The 16773-nt window shown below is 42.8% G+C and overlaps 1 protein-coding gene across 2 annotated transcripts in view; it reads left to right on the top strand.

The window, feature by feature from the left end:
* Positions 1 to 16773, top strand: part of LOC124858855 (inositol polyphosphate-5-phosphatase A-like) — a 188744-nt gene that overhangs the window by 103812 nt on the left and 68159 nt on the right. For both annotated transcript variants that reach the window (XM_047351131.1, XM_047351130.1), the window contains exons 5-8: positions 2692 to 2755; positions 4973 to 5076; positions 13029 to 13081; positions 13916 to 14035. In XM_047351131.1, coding sequence (XP_047207087.1) covers positions 2692 to 2755; positions 4973 to 5076; positions 13029 to 13081; positions 13916 to 14035 — 341 coding nt within the window. The remainder of the gene's footprint in view (positions 1 to 2691; positions 2756 to 4972; positions 5077 to 13028; positions 13082 to 13915; positions 14036 to 16773) is intronic.

A 16773-nucleotide genomic window follows, 5' to 3' on the forward strand; every position in this document is an offset into this window, starting at 1 on the left:
AAGGTGAAAGACAACATAAGGAGAAGCGAGCCCAAATAAAGCGCAGTGTCCCCCTCCCTGGAATCTGTTTTCTCTCTGTGTGAAGTTTTGACCTTGAGTCCTGCCTTCCTCCATCAGAGCTGGGAAGAAGGAATGACGAAGGCGAAGGGGAGGAGTACAGCGTGGCGGAGGTTCGGGTCACCAGCTGCAGTTCTCATCAATTAAATGCACGACGGTGTTTTCTGTCAGCTGAACTTAAGTGTCAAGGAGATGGGCAGGACCTGGTGTTTGTGCTTTTGACAAATCAGCAAATGTTTAATCTCAAGATGCGCCGTCGCTCATAAATAATGCAGAGGCCTGGCCCGAACACTGTCCTCTGTGTAGGAAAAGATGAGAAAAGATAAAATCCTGCCTCATCCCTCGTGTTTTTCCTCCTAATGACACCTCCTCTTTTCAATCAACATCTTCCACTCACCTCCACTCGTCATGGAGTGTGCTTTACAAAAGTATTCATACCTCACAAATTCCTAAGGATTTCATGCAGTAGTCCTCAGAGTAGTGCATAATTGTGAAATAAAAGAAAAATAGCACATGATTTTCTGTAGAACCACATTTTGCTGCATTTACTGCTGCAAGTCTCTACCAGCTTTTCACATCGAGAGACCGACATTTTGTCCCATTCTTCTTCGTCAGATACATTAAGCTCAGTCAGAATGGATGGAGAGCATCTTTGAACATCAGTTTTGAAGTCTTACCACAGATTCTCAGTTGGATTTAGATCTGGACTTTGACTGGACCATTCTAACACATGATTATGCCTTGAGCTAGACCATTCTTCCAAGTTATCTTCCAGGATTGATCTGAAATGATCGCTGTCCACCTTGTCCATCCTTGTCCCTACTGAACAAAAGCAAACCCACAGCATAATGCTGCCACCTTCATGTTTCACCATGGGAATGGTGTGTCCAGAGTTAGACACAGTGTTGATTTTCTGTCACAAACAGCATTTTGCCTGTAGGACTCAAATTATTTGCTTCTTCTCATCTGCCCAGAGCCCCTTCTTCCATGTGTTTGCTGTGTTCCCTACTGGGCTTGTGGCAAACTGAAACCAGGATGTCTTATGACTTTCTGATAACGGATGGTTATCATTTAAACAGATTCTCCCCCCTGAGCAGTGAATCTCTGCAGCTCCCCCAGAGTTCCCATGGGCCTCTTGGCTGCTTCCCTGATCAATGCTCTCCTCCCCTGGCCTGTTAGGTTAGGTGGACAGCTATGTTTTAGTAGGTTTGCGGTTGTGTCATATGTTTTCTTTTCTTTTGGATGATGAACTGAACGGAGATCTGTGAGATATTATTTTATAACCTAACTATGCCGTAATATTTTCCCCAACTTCCTCCCTGACCTTTCTGCTGTGTTCCTTGGTCTTCATGATGCTGTTTGTTCACTAATGTTCTGTTACCAGACTCTGAGGACTTCACAGAACATCTAGATTTATAGTGAGAGTAAATTACACACAGGTGAACTCTTTCAACCAAACGAGTAACTTCTGAAGGCAATTGTTGTTAGTTGATTTTACCTGAGTGAAGGGGGTTGAATGTGATCCTTTGTTTTAATTGATCACATGAAATCCCAGTAAAATGCATTGATGATTGTGGTTGTAACGTGACAAAATGTGGAAAGGTTTTATGGATATGAATAATATTGACGCAATGTGACAGTCGTTAATGCGCCTGGGATTTCCGCATCTAATATTTTTGAATTTTATGTTTTCTTTTTGTTTGTTTTTATTTTGTTGGATCAGCTTTTTCCACTAAAACTGACTTATCAGCCTTTTTCTCAGTGTTTGCGGAGGGAACAGAGACTTATTCTGAGCAAAAGGTCCGTTATCTCAAAGACACAGGGGATTGAGCTTGAGCTTAGCCTCCATTTGACCTAAATGTAAAGAGGCCAACAGAAAGCAGTGTAGTGGAGTGTGAACCGCATCAAATCCCCCCATTGCAGCTCTCCTACTTCTTCCCACACACTTTGATTGGCTTGTCCAGCGACTGGGAAAGTTTTCTGATTGTTTGCAGGGAAAATTAAGATTTTAAGCCTATTGAAGTCGATCTCTGCTCATTGAAAAGTCCATCTGAATGTGTTCTTTGAAAGGGTAAATTGTTGCGTTTGAGGAGTCCAGAAAAGGGGCGAAGAGTACTGTACTGAGAGGACGGTGCACCTGTTGTTGTGTAGCGGATGGTGTGTAGTGTTTCTGGAGACTTTCTAGAGGAGTTCATCTTTCAGGCTACATTATCAACCTTGTAAAGTCAATTGTTTAGAGAGACTGCCTCAAGGTTTTGAGAGATGGTTTTTAAGGTGCAAACATGTAGATTTGTGTAATTTCTCCGAGCATTACTCCATCTGAAGTTGAGGTAAATTAACCATGAGGGGCAGCAGCTGTTTTAAATTTTTTTCACTTAGGTTAATTTATCTGATTTATGGAGAGCAAAAGTCATTGCTGATGTCGTCCCAACTGTCCATTGATGGACATCCATCCATCCTTCCTTCCTCCCTCCCTCTGGTTTTTAGAGGTTCCGTATTTAAATTCTGATCACTGTTTAAAGATTTGCCACAAATTAATGGTTTGTATTTATTTTAAGGGTTCTGGCAATAGTTAAATTTGTTCACTGCAAATATCCACAATCTAACAAGGTCTCCTCTTCTCTCTCCCTGCAGGCTCTTGGAAGTTTCTACTTTATCCACAAGTCTTTGAAAAACATCCATCAGTTTGATTTCAATGGTGAGACTTTTCCCCCTGACACACAGCATGGATACATCACCAATCCCTAGAAATGAATCCTCACACCGATCCCATTTACAGGCTATTCTTGCTTCCATCAAAACCAGAGAGCTAAGATTGGCTCTGGAGATAATATGAAGGCAGCAGGACTGAATGGTAATGCTTATTAATATTAGGATTTAATTCATACAATTTCGGGGCTGCCGGTAATGGTGTGCTGCAAGTTATTGGACAGTTACAGCAGTCTCATCAGTCTGTGGTGTCAGAGGGCTCCAGGGTCTGGCGACCGTGCTAATTAAAAGAAGGATATAGATGTGGAGGCGCCTCGCTTCCTATTACACACCAAATCAGTATTAGCACCAGTGAAGGACAGGGCGACAGTGGGGAGGGGGGTCAAAAGCGGAGACGACCACTCTTCATCAACACACACATCTCCTGACAGAAGAAGTTGGCCTGAATCTGAAATTGCATATTTTGATAGATTTTATTGGATGGTTGTTTGCTTCTTGCTGTCCTGTAAGCTGCTGCAGTGAGTCTAAGTTACCCACATCTATACCTGTTAAAATAACAGGTGTGAACACTTTTAAAACTGTTTCCTCCTTTTAGACGACCTAGTGTATGTCCACAGTTCAACGAAAACCAACAGTACACTCAGCTGGTTGCATAAGTGCGCATTGTTGAACTAATACCTTATTGAAGCACTTTTTGAATCAGTGATCGTTGATAGTTGTCTGTCAGCATCCCACATCTTGACTTGGTAATACTTGTCTACTCTACTGGCTAAAATAGTTCAAATTGGTTAGATTGTGAGGACATCTCTTGTCCAGAACCCCCTTGAGATGACTCCACAGATTTACCCTCAGACCTATTTCTGAACACTAGCTAGACCATCCTAAAAATCTTAATTGTCTCCTGGTGAAGTCATTCTTTTGTTGGTTTGGATGTATGCTTGACATCACTGTGTTGCTGAAAAATGTGATCATTCATTATCTTTAGCTTCCTTGCAGAACACCGAAGGCTCCTGAAACTGATCATAATTTCATCCACCTTTATACAATCCCAGTTCCATCTAAAGAAATAGAATCCCAAAGCATGGTGGTGCCACCACTGTGTTTCACTGTAGGTATAGTGTTCTTGCTCAGAGTTGTTTTTGTGCCTAACTTACCTTTTGGAAATCTGACCTTTAAAGTTCTAGTTAGGTTTTTTCAGACCATAAACCATTCTCCTACCCTGGCCTGGACATTTTGCAGCTTTCTTCCTAGGTGACTAAGGTTTGGAAACATATCCAGTTTTTAGAATGTAATTGTTGTCCAATGCTTTCTAGGCTCTTCACGATTCAGTTAAATTCTGATTCAGAGGGTTACAATGTGAGTAAAATTAAAACATTGACCTAGCATGACCCCTGAGTCTAAGATCTCGTGACCTAAGATTCTTGTGTTCTTCAAAATTAGGTCATAAATTAACATGGAGAGAATCAAGTTTTGATGTTATTTGATTCAGAATCATTTGTGTCCGTGTTATGATGCATCAAAAAATAGATTTTATCCCATCACCCCTAATGTTTTCTTCCCTTTCTGATGAGTGTTTTCAGTGTCCATGGGGTTTATATATATCTATATTTATATATAGATATATATATATCTATATCTATATATAGAGAAAGAGAGATTTACGTTGCTGCTTTAACTAAAGGAAAACATGATTGAATGTCTGGAAGATCATGTTACAACAGCTGAACTTTATTTCAGGTTAATTAGATTAACTGTGATTTGTGGCAGGTCTGAGCTCTGACTGAATGCTGAAATTGAATCAAAAGGTGGTTTCAGGATTTGCTCACTTATGCAACCAGGTTTTTACACTCTTTTATGTTTTTCATTTTACATGTTATGTCTCATGATATGTGAAAAGAAAACTTATTTAAAAAGTACCATTTAACTATAGGATGGATTTGTCCTAACGAATAGATTCTGAAACTAGAGCTGAATTTCTGTCTGGTTCTTACTTTAATTCTCTACCTGACATCCTTCAGTCTGACCAGCAGGTGGTGCAGTTGCCACTTCAGCAGCATCAGCAGTTAGAAGATTCAGACTCCATCATGGAGTCTCCAAATATTAACCAATCTGTTTTTGTGACATTTCTCTCTTTTTATCCTCCACTTCACTCCACTCTTCCTCCTTCTGTCCTTGTCTGTCTTTCTTCCTCTCTCCTCCTCTCCAGCTCAAGAATTTCGGAAGGTGAGTGGGAAGGAAATCTGCGCAGTGACACTAGGTGGCTCACCCATGGTGGAGAAGGAGAAGTTTCCACAGGACTACTTTCCGGAGGTGGGTTTTGGGAAATAACGTTCAGTGATGAGCTGAAGCTGAAGCCTTCTACTAAAACAAGGATTAATGCATTTTGACACACATTGCAGACTTTCCTGCTTCAATAAAGCTTCAGACTGAACACTTCAGTACACATAAGTATATGATGTATGATTTTAAACATCTAAAAAGCACAATTTTTCCTTAATTGTTTCTTCAATCCCATAATTTTTTGCATCTTTCCTTTATTTAACATAAAAAAATTCTTAATGATGTTTGTGCACCAGGGAAACTCTGCAGATGCATGCTTGGTCTGAAGATGAATCACACCTAAAGGTAAAAATCATGAAAGCGAAGGTCCCCGTTGTTTCCCCCGCTCCTGCAGTTCCCTGCTCGCTCCACTGTGTTCGGTTTTCGGCTTTCGGAGCCGTCAGACGGCGAGCCGAGCGCCGCAGTGCTGATATAGTAATAAAGAGCACGACTGCCCACGTGTCATCCCTGCACTCCCCGCTCATCTGTCAACCATGCTCCAACGGCCACCTCTGCGAATATATGCAAAACAGATGGATACGGCCCCTTCACACACTTCCCCTCAATTTCCGTCTCTTTCACACACTTCAGGACCCCAAAATAAACACACACACACCCACCATCTCATTGTGTATCCTTTCCCACTCTAGAGATCCACAAAAGCAGCTTCAGGTTGCCCACTCTCCTGTTCCACAGATGATCTAAAAACATGGAGGAAAAACATTAAAGACGACTGCAGCGAATCGTTGTTCTGCATTAAATGGTGGAGAGCAGAGAAGGCCACGAAAACAACGTGAGAAGGATGAGGGGAGTCATAGAGTGAGAACGGAGGCGTGTGTGTGGGTCGAGCGGATGAGAAGTTTTGGCCCGTGATAGATGCCTTCTCCTCAGCTAGGGTATGAATCTGGGATGATGCTCCAGAGAGCACCACTCCACATAATGTTAGCCCATTTAAAAAGAGCAGATTTGTGTAGTCTATCAGGGTCGCAGAGTATTTTTTCCCCCTCCTGCCTCCCACCCTCAGTCCCTCCTCCTGCGACCCCTCTGTAGTGAGAAATTGGTTGTTATCATAGATCACAGATACTGCTCAAACCTCTTATGAAAGATGAATTAATTTCACTAATGCTTTAATGCAAAGCTCTCATGAGGGAGGCAGACTGGTGATAACCCCTGCCTCGTCCCCGCTTCCTCCACCCGTGATTTATGCCCTCTTTTAGTAGATGAAACTGCCTAGATTTGCCATCCATCTGCAGCTTTGAGGAATCCTATTACTCCAGTGGAGGGGTGGGGGGCTCTTGGATCGGTGGGGACGCCATATGGACTCCGAAACAGAGCCAATCCTTTAGTTTTGGGTCTCATGCAGCTCAAGATGCAACTTTTGTGAGAAATGCTAAATCATCAAACTGTCTGAAGAGGTAATTTCTGCATTCAGAGTCCCTTAGGTGGTTCATCTGAAGAAGGTTATAGGCTGACAACTCAGGTGGACATGTGTTCATGTCTTACCTGTACAGTAGAGCGCCACAAGGTGTGTAACAATGCTTTAGACGACAGGATTCTAGTTTTCGTACATAAGAAGCAGCGTTTGCAAGAATCTCTGGACAACATAGAACTAATTTGGCTCAGATTTGATCACTATGACTGTTATAGGTTTCAAACTACAGAACAGAATTGCCAGATTCCTTAAAAATAGCGAAACAGCCCTTTAGTGATGCAGTGAGTCACATTCTAATGTCTATCTTTCTTTTTTATATTCTTACCCATAGAATAAAGAGGTAAAACATCATAAATTGTGTTTTATAGAGAACATGAGTTGGTATGATAACCTTGAGGGAAGGTTTCCCAGCTTCACAGTGTCGCTTTTTTTTCAACCAATTTTCAAACAAAAATGTTTTATATAATACAATTAATTGCTTTACTTTGAAACAGAAAAGCAACAATTACTCCTACTGCTCAAAACAAAACCAAAGCCTTTTAATTGATATCTGTATCACATATAATGAGGTGAGGATACATTCAGCTCTCAAGGCGAGGCCACACACGGTATTATCTTTATGAAAATGAGACAAGGTGAGATTTCAGCAATATTTTAGGAACAGCTAAAAAAACGTAATTCCTGTTGTTTCCATTAATATACTAAAGAATTTACAAATTAAAACCTTTGTTGTTATTTTTTGTAGATTCACTGGCACCAGTGGCCTTTATTTGGCATTAATTTGACAGAAAAAAGTGCAGAAAGAGAAGTGTATTTAATAAAGATTTATGCCTGCCTAATTCTAAAGTGTTCCTTCAGCCAAAATAAGCATTGAATTACTCCATTTTGTCTTTCCACAAGTACAGTAAAGGTTTCATGAATCTCAACCTGGGTTTTAAGGAACCTCTGTGTAGAGTAAAATTATTCAGTTCATATTTGATTAGTCTTAAGTATTGAAATTTAGGTGTTTTACACCAGAGAGAATTAAATACAGCTCTGTCTAAATAAAACATGTAAAATGGCCCTTTAGATCGTTGCAAGTAACAGCTCTAAAGCAGATGCCAACCTTCACACAAACCTTCAAATCTGGGGCTTATAATAATCACTTAGGTTAAAAAGGTTACTTCAGCACGCCAAGCCACTTGCTAACAGCGATTGGATAGAGGCTTGTGAGACAGGAAATACTTCCACCATATATTCATTCTCATTTTGATTCAAACTCTTAGGCAAAGGGTTTGAAAAAACATGACCACATTTTTAAATGTGCTCTCAAGTAAACTTTCCTGTAGCTCTCTGCTCCATGTAGAGTAACACAATTATAACAAGCAAGACCAGAAATATTTCTAAACAGCTGAATTTTCAGCTAGCTAACCGGCAGTGCGCAGCAACAGGTTGGGGAGGAGGAAGAGCTTGGTGCATCTCAACAGTGATAGAAAACTCCAGCCATGCTGCACTGCAACAGTTTCTTACATTGGTTAGAAAATGTTTTTGTCTGTCACTGTTTATTTAAATACCATGAAGAAGAATTTTTAATCATACTCTGAGAATCTAATAACCAATAAACACCATGCAGCTAATGAACCATTAAGGTGTTTATGGTAAATTGAGTTTGATTAGGAAAACAAACTGGATTGGGTTGTAAAAATTGGAAAACATTGGGCTGATTTCTTGTAGTTTGACTCTGATTCACGCGTCAAGCACTCCATATGCTAACCATCACTTGTTTTCCATAACCTGCCTGTGAGTTATAGCAAGTCGGCAGGAGAGAGAGAAGCGAGAACATTTATTGAAATGCTGAAGAAGGAAGAAGTGGCCAAAATAGTGGGCCACATTTCTTTTGATAGGGCGCTGTGATGGATTTTGGCGGCTTGTCGTTTTCCGTTCTGTCAGTCTCTCCACCTTCCCAGTGGGAATTCATGTATTTATTCCTTTGGCTCTATGGCGCTACGTGCGTCCAAAAGCCATTGCATCACAAGGATTTGTCATTGCCTAATATAAATAAAGTATACGACCCGGACCTTAATGTGCCCTTGGTATTGATTGTTTTACACAAGCGTGGAGGGAAAAAAAATAAGTGAGAGAAAGGAAGAAATGAACAGACAGGCTGTAGATCAACATCTATATGAGTTTGTTGTTTGGCACCATCAGCACGTCCATAAAAGCACCAACTTTTCATACCCTTTTAGTGCCCCCCCGAAGTAAGCTTCTGTTTCACCACTCTGATTACTTTAAAGTTCAGACCTCGATGGAAGTTAACTTCCTTCGTGTTTTTTTCCCCTTCACCAATTTAACGCCTCGTGTGATTCATGTGTCCGCTAAGGAGATGAAGTCATTTAAAGCGGCGTTGCGTGTAAAACGCTCCCCGTGTTTATCACCAGACAAGACACCTGTGACACGGATGCCGTCCTCCGTGACAGGCGTGATCCATGAGACGGCAAGGAGCTCTCAAATGAGGGGCTAATGTTGAGATGAAGGCCTGCTGTGCTCATATTCGCAAATAGAACGCAAGTAAACTCTGCTGCAGGAGTCACTTTCCGGCTGTAAACCCTGCGAGAGGCCCTTGTGTTATTTAGTGGGCCCCCTTGCAGGATGATGGAATAAGGATAGATGTGACCGTCTACTGGGGCTCAAATCAATCAGTGTTTGTGTGCATTACTTATCACTCACTGTGCTTTTCTGTCCTGTACTCTTACAGCACCACTAAAGCACCTCCTGAACATCATCCTGCCATAATGTTATTTATGGGGGTCAGGCTTTCAGCTGGATTATACAAAAGGCCAAAGAATCAAAGGAGATGGACCAGGAAATAGTCCTAGGAGGGTGTTGTGAGGCTATGAGCTCTGACGGTATATCGTGACCTTTGAATTTTTTCTATAGTCACAGTTGTATAGTTTTTCAGTCATGGTACTAAAATTAAGTCTGTGGTTTTAAAACAGGACACACTAACACAGAGCTGGTCTTCTCTAAGGGCTAAAAGTATGTAAATCTAAACGTAAGTGTATAAAAACACAAGCTGTGTGTGAAAAAGTAAGTACACCCCATCAATCAACGGCTTGCAGAACAACCTTTAGCAGCCATAACTTTCAGTACTTCTGTCTTTACAACATTGCTTCAGTTCATAGAGGTTTGCAGACATTTGTTTCTTCACAGCTCTTTTAATGTCCCCCCACAGCATTTCTATTAGATCTAGGTCTGGACTTGGACTGGGCCGAAGCAAAACCTTGATTGTTTTCTTTTTTAGACCTTCTGTTGTAGCCAAGCTTCAGCTGGACCAACCCACATTTGACTCTAAAATCGTTCCAGAAGCCTTGCGGTTTAAGCAGATGCAACTTTGCAAATATAAGTGGTGCTGCTGTATCTTTTTCATGGGAAGAGGCCTTTCCCTTCGACTCTTTCCAACAAGTGATTAAAGCGAGTCATTTTCTAACTGCCTTCTAATAAACCTCAAACCTTTCATTTGTTAGCTGAGGCCGGCAGAGTCTGAGATGACTTTGTTTAGTGAAGTTGCATTATCATCAATGCAACTTCTTAGCTGTTGTTCATTTGTGAATAGTCTTCATGAAAGTGCAATGACAGCCTGATAACCCTTCCCAGATCAATGGACAGCAACAGTTTGCCCCCTGAGGTCAGTACTGATGCCGTTCCAGCTTGGCATTGAGCCTGCTTTTACAGAGGTGTTAACATTTTTTATGGTCAATTAATAATGCATATAATTGCTTCTGCTATCCCTAAGTGCTATAGAAGCAGCAGAGGGTGTACTTATTTTTTTTTTTACAGTTTTTTCTTATTTTGGCTTCACTTTTACATAATGATTGTGTTGAATCTGTGTTTCTGTACAGTTTAGATTAGATTTTAAGAACTGAAAGAGGGTGTGCTTTCTTTTCGTCATGACAGTACAGAGGTCTTTAAAGCAAACCCAACAGCATTCCGCTCCTTATTTTCTTGAGTACGTCTTCATTTTTCTTTCATCTTTTACCCTCTGTGTGGGTTCATGCTTTATGGTCAGCTGTGGTCCGCCCCAACATCCATGGACGTGACCCGTTCTGCAGCCGCCGTTTATCACTGTCGCGGGCGGAGACGCCATCACTGACCTGTGTAAGCTGAGCCAATGTCACCCTGAGCCTCGTGGCCTTCCTGCTGCCCCTCGCATCCACTCTTCAAACTCCACCCCCACAGCCACTGATGACTTTATTATGTGGACCCAGCATGTCTGTTCGTCTGTTTATTCTTTAACTGGATGAACTCTTCAATTCTGACTGAATATGCAATTTTGGTCATTTATGCCCATGTACTGTCTTCAAATATCAGCTGAAGCAACCTAATCATGATGTCCTCCTGTCAGCTGAAAGAGTGGGACCCTTGTCTTTAGGGGATCTGGCTGAATGTTTGAGATAATGACCCAAACTACACTCCTGTCCCAAAATAAAACCGGTTTCATTGGAGCAGATAAATGACTGAAGGCTGCCTTTATGTTTTAAAGTGCGGGACAAATGTATGACTGTGTGTGTGTTTACCCCGCTTGTGTCGTTTGTGTGTGTGTGTGTGCGCACACATGTGTTTGTGAGGACCATGAGGTCAATCAGTCATATGTGCAGGAAATGGGGTAATCTGGGGCCAGGTGTCAGGAAAGTGATGGATTTTAATGCTGTGATCGTAGTTAATGGCTCTTTAAATTAAATCGAGATTAATCGTCTCTAGCCGCAGTCAGATCTTGTACGGGTACTGAGCAAATCCACCGCCCCCCAAAATCCCCCACCACCATCCCTGACCTTCATCTTCCACCTCCTCATCCTCTCATATGCTTAAGACTTTCCTTCCACAACTTTACAAACCAAAGGATTTGTCCTGCTGTAAAGTAATTATATTGTTCTGAGAACATGTAGCCCATTATGTCTGCAGTTACTCAGCCTTTATTGTGCTTGTTTCTTTTTTTAATCACTTCCAGAGTGTGTAAGGTCAGTCTGTTTTTCCAGCAGGGTGAAACTCATATTTAATTCCATTTGCTCTTTTCAAAATCACAACATTGGACGAGCGAGTTATAATTGGGCCCATACATCCTGCCGAGGCAGTATGGATTAATTCAAGTATGCTAATGTAATTCAATTTGATACAGTTAATCTTGTACTAATGCAGATTGAAGGATGCGAGGCGCAATCAAATACCTCTTAGCCCTTTAATTTGCATCTGGGTTTTTTAAATAAAATTAGTCAATTTGTAATTATGCGACCTGGCCCATAATTAGTTTATTTATCACCGCAGTTAACTCCCAGAGAGAGAGAGGGGGAGAGAGATCGACTGGAAAAGAAAGAAAGAGGTTGCGGGAAATAGACTTACTTATCTTATTCCGAATGAGAAGACTCACAACATCAATTTGTCCCTCATCTAATAACCAGCTTCACGGTGCATCATGCGCTGTTTGATCATGTGCTGTTGGAGAAAGAAGCTGCTGGTTTGATCAAATCTCCCCAGGACAAGCCCAGTGAAATCGGTGAAACAGGATCACACCGCTGTTGGTCTCCCCTCTGAACTCTACGTGGTCCGTTTTCTTTCTGTTACACGGGCCAGAAGTAATATTCCTTTTTTTGTTTTTTTACTCAGGTCCTAGCTAAAATGATTGTCATTTTTTGCATTTTTTAAGGAAAAATAAAATAAAAAAATTACACAAGTGAATGCAATAAATTAGAAGAATGATTATTTTTGTTAATTTTGATGATTGTGTCTTACAGCCAGTGAAAACTCAGAATTTTAAAAATTAAATATTGCATAAGAACAGTAAAAAACAAAATTGTATTTAAAATAGAAATTTTCTAAAAGTAGCTGGATGTTCAGTGTTGTATCCAAGCATATTTAAAGAAAGTTGAGTGGAAGGAAAAACTGACGGCAAAAGGTGGACAAGCAACAGGATTAATAGCAAAGCCCACTCAACAGTTTGGGGGAAATCCGCAAGGCGTGGACGGAGGCTGGACTCAGTGCTTCAGGAACCACCACACATAGGTCTATCCAGGCCAATGGCTACATCTGTCGCATTACTTGTTTTAACACTGGAACCAACAATTCAGATGACCTGAAGGATGCTAAAGCAACCTGAGCTTACCTTAACACATAAGTGAAGCCAAAGGCTGATCACCTCCATGCCACGCCACAGTGATGGTGTAATTAATGCAAAAGAAGCCCCAACCAGGTTCTCAGTTCATATACTGTACAGTACAGCATTTACAGTAGGCCCACGTGTCTGTAATTAAAATCCATTTTTATTGGGCCTAATGTAGTATTCGTAATTTCTCTTAAACTGAATTTGCTCAAAAAGCCTTTTTTCTTCAAATTTTTGGTGGTTCAGTGAAACATTATCAGAATACCATTTGAGATTAAATGTCCTGCTCGACATAATAGCTTCCACACATCTTTCTGTCAAACTTTGACTGATAACAGGTTCTGCTTTTGTCGTGCTGAACTGAGTCTCTCTGTTCTGCAGGGCAAGTGGTCCAGAAAGGGATTCATCAGAACTCGATGGGCCCTGGGTGACTGGTGAGTTTTATTAACAGGCCTCTACAGCAACACGTCCCACCCACCTCATCACTGTTCAACCTTGAGTCATTGCAACTCTATCAGTGTGATTAGGGACGGAGATCCAGCCGTGTCAGTCATGTCTGACATCTCACACAAGCGGTAGCGTAGACCTGGAGAGCTCCCCACATAGCTGTACCCTCTGTGGACCACGTGTCACAGTAGCAGGCCAGGATTTGATTAGATGTAATCCCCTTAGTCAAGCAGCTGCATATGACAGATGACAGAAAACATTAGATGCAATTGAACCTGCACGGCATGAATAGAAACGCTGCTCCAAGCTTACAGAGGAGTGGGGGGCTGAGGGGTGGAAGAAGGGGATCATAATCTAATAGAGGGATGACATGAGGACTAAAGAGCTGAAACGGTAAGCATTTAATAGGAGCATGACGTTTGACAGGAGTGGCAGAGAGAGGGCGACTGCTGGAGAATAGGAGATCAGATCTGGGATGGGATAGACACGCATTGTCTAAGCCATGGATGTTGTCATTTGTTCTGGATGTCACTGCAGAATAAACTTGTGAGATAAGATCAATTCCTCTGGGCCGCCCTGCTGAGCCACCACGCTGACAAAACACCCAGACTGATAAAATCAGCAGGAACGTGTTCATCACTGCACATTGAGTCGTCTCCCTTAACAGGACAAGATTAAAAAAGCCAGTCAGGTTTTAAAAATATCGCGCAAGACGACAGCTTTGCTAGAAAAAGTGCATAAAGTTTCTTTTTACACAATTATATTGTTTTAACGTGATGTTTTCAAGGACATTTCCTTACAAAGTCTTTGCCCCTCCACAGTGCCTTCGATCTGGTCAACATTCACCTTTTCCATGATGCTAACAACGTTGTGGCCTGGCAGGAAAGTCCTTCCTTATACACTGGGATCAGGCAGAAGGCCCTGGAATTTGTTCTACACAGGTAACGGACCGGCTCTTAGCTGCAGTCCAGGTTATTAGCAGCAGATATGGCTGAGCAGACATAAACAGGGAAATTCCTCCTTTATGTAACATTGTGTCCTTACATTAAATCAAGAGGAAAGCACCTTCTCAGAAAACTGATTAATTGTTGTTCTGCATGATTTATAAATACAGACATGTACAAACAAAAATGTATTTGTAATAAAAAAAACATACAGTAATAGAATATTTCGTTTATTTTGTTTTACCCCTACAACTCCAACTTTAGCCCAAAATTGTCCCTGCATTCATGTTATAATTGGGATCAAAATGAGGTGAAGCGGAGGACGTTTTGATTAATCCAGTTGGATTTCAGTAAATAAAAATAAAAAGTTTTATTTTGTGATATTAAATGATCACACCATGCCTAATCATTTCCAAAGTATTTCCACCTTTATGGTGACATACACTATTTTGCCAAAAGTACTGAGTCCCACCACCGAATCAATAAATTCTGGTGTTCCAATCACTTCCATGGCTGCAGGTGTATGAGGTTTGGTGAGTTTGGTTTGGAAGATGTTTACAGAATAGTTAAAGTTGCTGTTGCTGGCAACGATGGGTCAGTCAGCAAACTGGACCTTATAGATTAATAGGATGTCATCAAAGTTCATATACATGTAAAGGTGGACAAACAAATACTTGTGGCATTATAGAGTATACCCAGTACAATTCAGGTAAAAAACAAGCAGAGGTGAACTAAAAAAATAAAAAGTGGCTGCACCTTTTTGTGCACGCTCTTAAGCCAATTTGCAGATCCCCTGCTTGATTCCATGTCAGCATTCAGTCTTCAGTTTACACTGGCCGTCAGGTATATATTCTGGTTAACCTGAAATAATTTGCAGATCTGCATCTTTTAGCTAAAGCCATAACTTGCAGAGAGGTGAGAAAGGATCGAAAAGATCTGATTGTACAAACGTATCAGTCAGGAGAAGCTTATTAAAAGCTCCATGACATTATATTTACTCCAAAATAGTCATCAATACTTAAAGAAAATATGGGACAACAGTTACATTCAATGGTGGTTTTCGATATGGGCCCAATACACAGTTGCCCAGGGTAGCTTTAGAAGGGGGCACCATATACTCGTACTCATACTCGTCGTCTTCCGCTTATCCGGGACCGGGTCGCGGGGGCAGCAGACTCAGCAGAGACGCCCAGACGTCCCTCTCCCCAGACACCTCCTCCAGCTCCTCCGGGGGGAGCCCAAGGCGTTCCCAGGCCAGCCGAGAGACATAGTCCCTCCAGCGTGTCCTGGGTCGTCCTCTGGGCCTCCTCCCGGTGGGACGTGCCTGGAACACCTCCCGAGGAAGGCGTCCAGGAGGCATTCGGTATAGATGCCCGAGCCACCTCATCTGGCTCCTCTCGATGTGGAGGAGCAGCGGCTCTACTCCGAGCTCCTCCTGGATGGCCGAGCTCCTCACCCTATCTCTAAGGGAGTGCCCGGCCACCCTACGGAGGAAGCTCATTTCAGCTGCTTGTATCCAGGATCTCTTTCTTTCGGTCATGAACCAAAGTTCATGGCCATCGGTGAGGGTAGGAACGTAGACCGACCGGTAAATTGAGAGTTTTGCTTTTTGGCTCAGCTCTCTCTTCACCACAACGGACCGGCACAGTGCCCCCATTACTGTGGCAGCCGCACCAATCCGTCTGTCGATCTCCCGCTCCATTCTTCCCTCACTCGTGAACAAGACCCCGAGATACTTAAACTCCTCCACTTGAGGCAGGAACTCCCCTCCAACCGGAAGAGGACAAGCCACCCTTTTCCGGTCGAGAACCATGGCCTCGGACTTGGAGGAGCTGATCTTCATCCCAGCCGCTTCACACTCGGCTGCGAACCGCCACAGCGCATGCTGTAGGTCTTGGCTAGAGGGGGCCAGCAGGACCACGTCATCTGCAAAAAGAAAAGACAAAATCCACTGGTCCCCAAACCAGACCTCCTCTGGCCCTTGGCTGCATCTAGAAATCCTGTCCATAAAAGTTATGAACAGGACTGGTGACAAAGGGCAGCCCTGCCGGAGTCCAACATGCACCGGGAACAGGTCCGACTTAGTGACGGCAATGCGGACCAAACTCCTGCTCCGCTCGTACAGGGACCGGATGGCCCCTAATAAAGAGCCCTTGATTCCATACTCCTGGAGCAACCCCCACAGGGCATCATGAGGGACACAGTCGAATGCCTTCTCCAGGTCCACAAAACACGTGAACCGGTTGGGCAAACTCCCATGAACCCTCGAGCACCCTGTAGAGGGCATAGAGCTGGTCCAGTGTTCCACGGCCGGGACGAAAACCACACTGCTCCTCCTGAAGCCGAGGTTCGACTATCGGCCGGACTCTCCTCTCCAATACCCTGGCGTAGGCCTTACCAGGGAGGTTGAGGAGTGTGATCCCCCTGTAGTTGGAACACACCCTCCGGTCCCTCTTCTTATGAAGGGGGACCACCACCCCAGTCTGCCAGTCCAGAGGCACTGTCCCCGACCGCCACGCAATGTTGAAGAGGCGTGTCAACCATGACAGCCCAGCAACATCCAGACTTGAGGTACTCAGGGCGGATCTCATCCACCCCCGAAGCCTTGCCATCACGGAGCTTTTTAACCACCTCGGTGACTTCAGCCTGGGTGATGAAAGAGTCCAACCCCGAGTCCCCAGCCTCTGTTTCCACCAGGGAATGCGTGATGGCAGGATTGAGAAGATCCTCGAAGT

The sequence above is a fragment of the Girardinichthys multiradiatus genome, chromosome 22 (assembly GCF_021462225.1).
Source record: "Girardinichthys multiradiatus isolate DD_20200921_A chromosome 22, DD_fGirMul_XY1, whole genome shotgun sequence".
Taxonomy (NCBI): Eukaryota; Metazoa; Chordata; class Actinopteri; order Cyprinodontiformes; family Goodeidae; genus Girardinichthys; species Girardinichthys multiradiatus.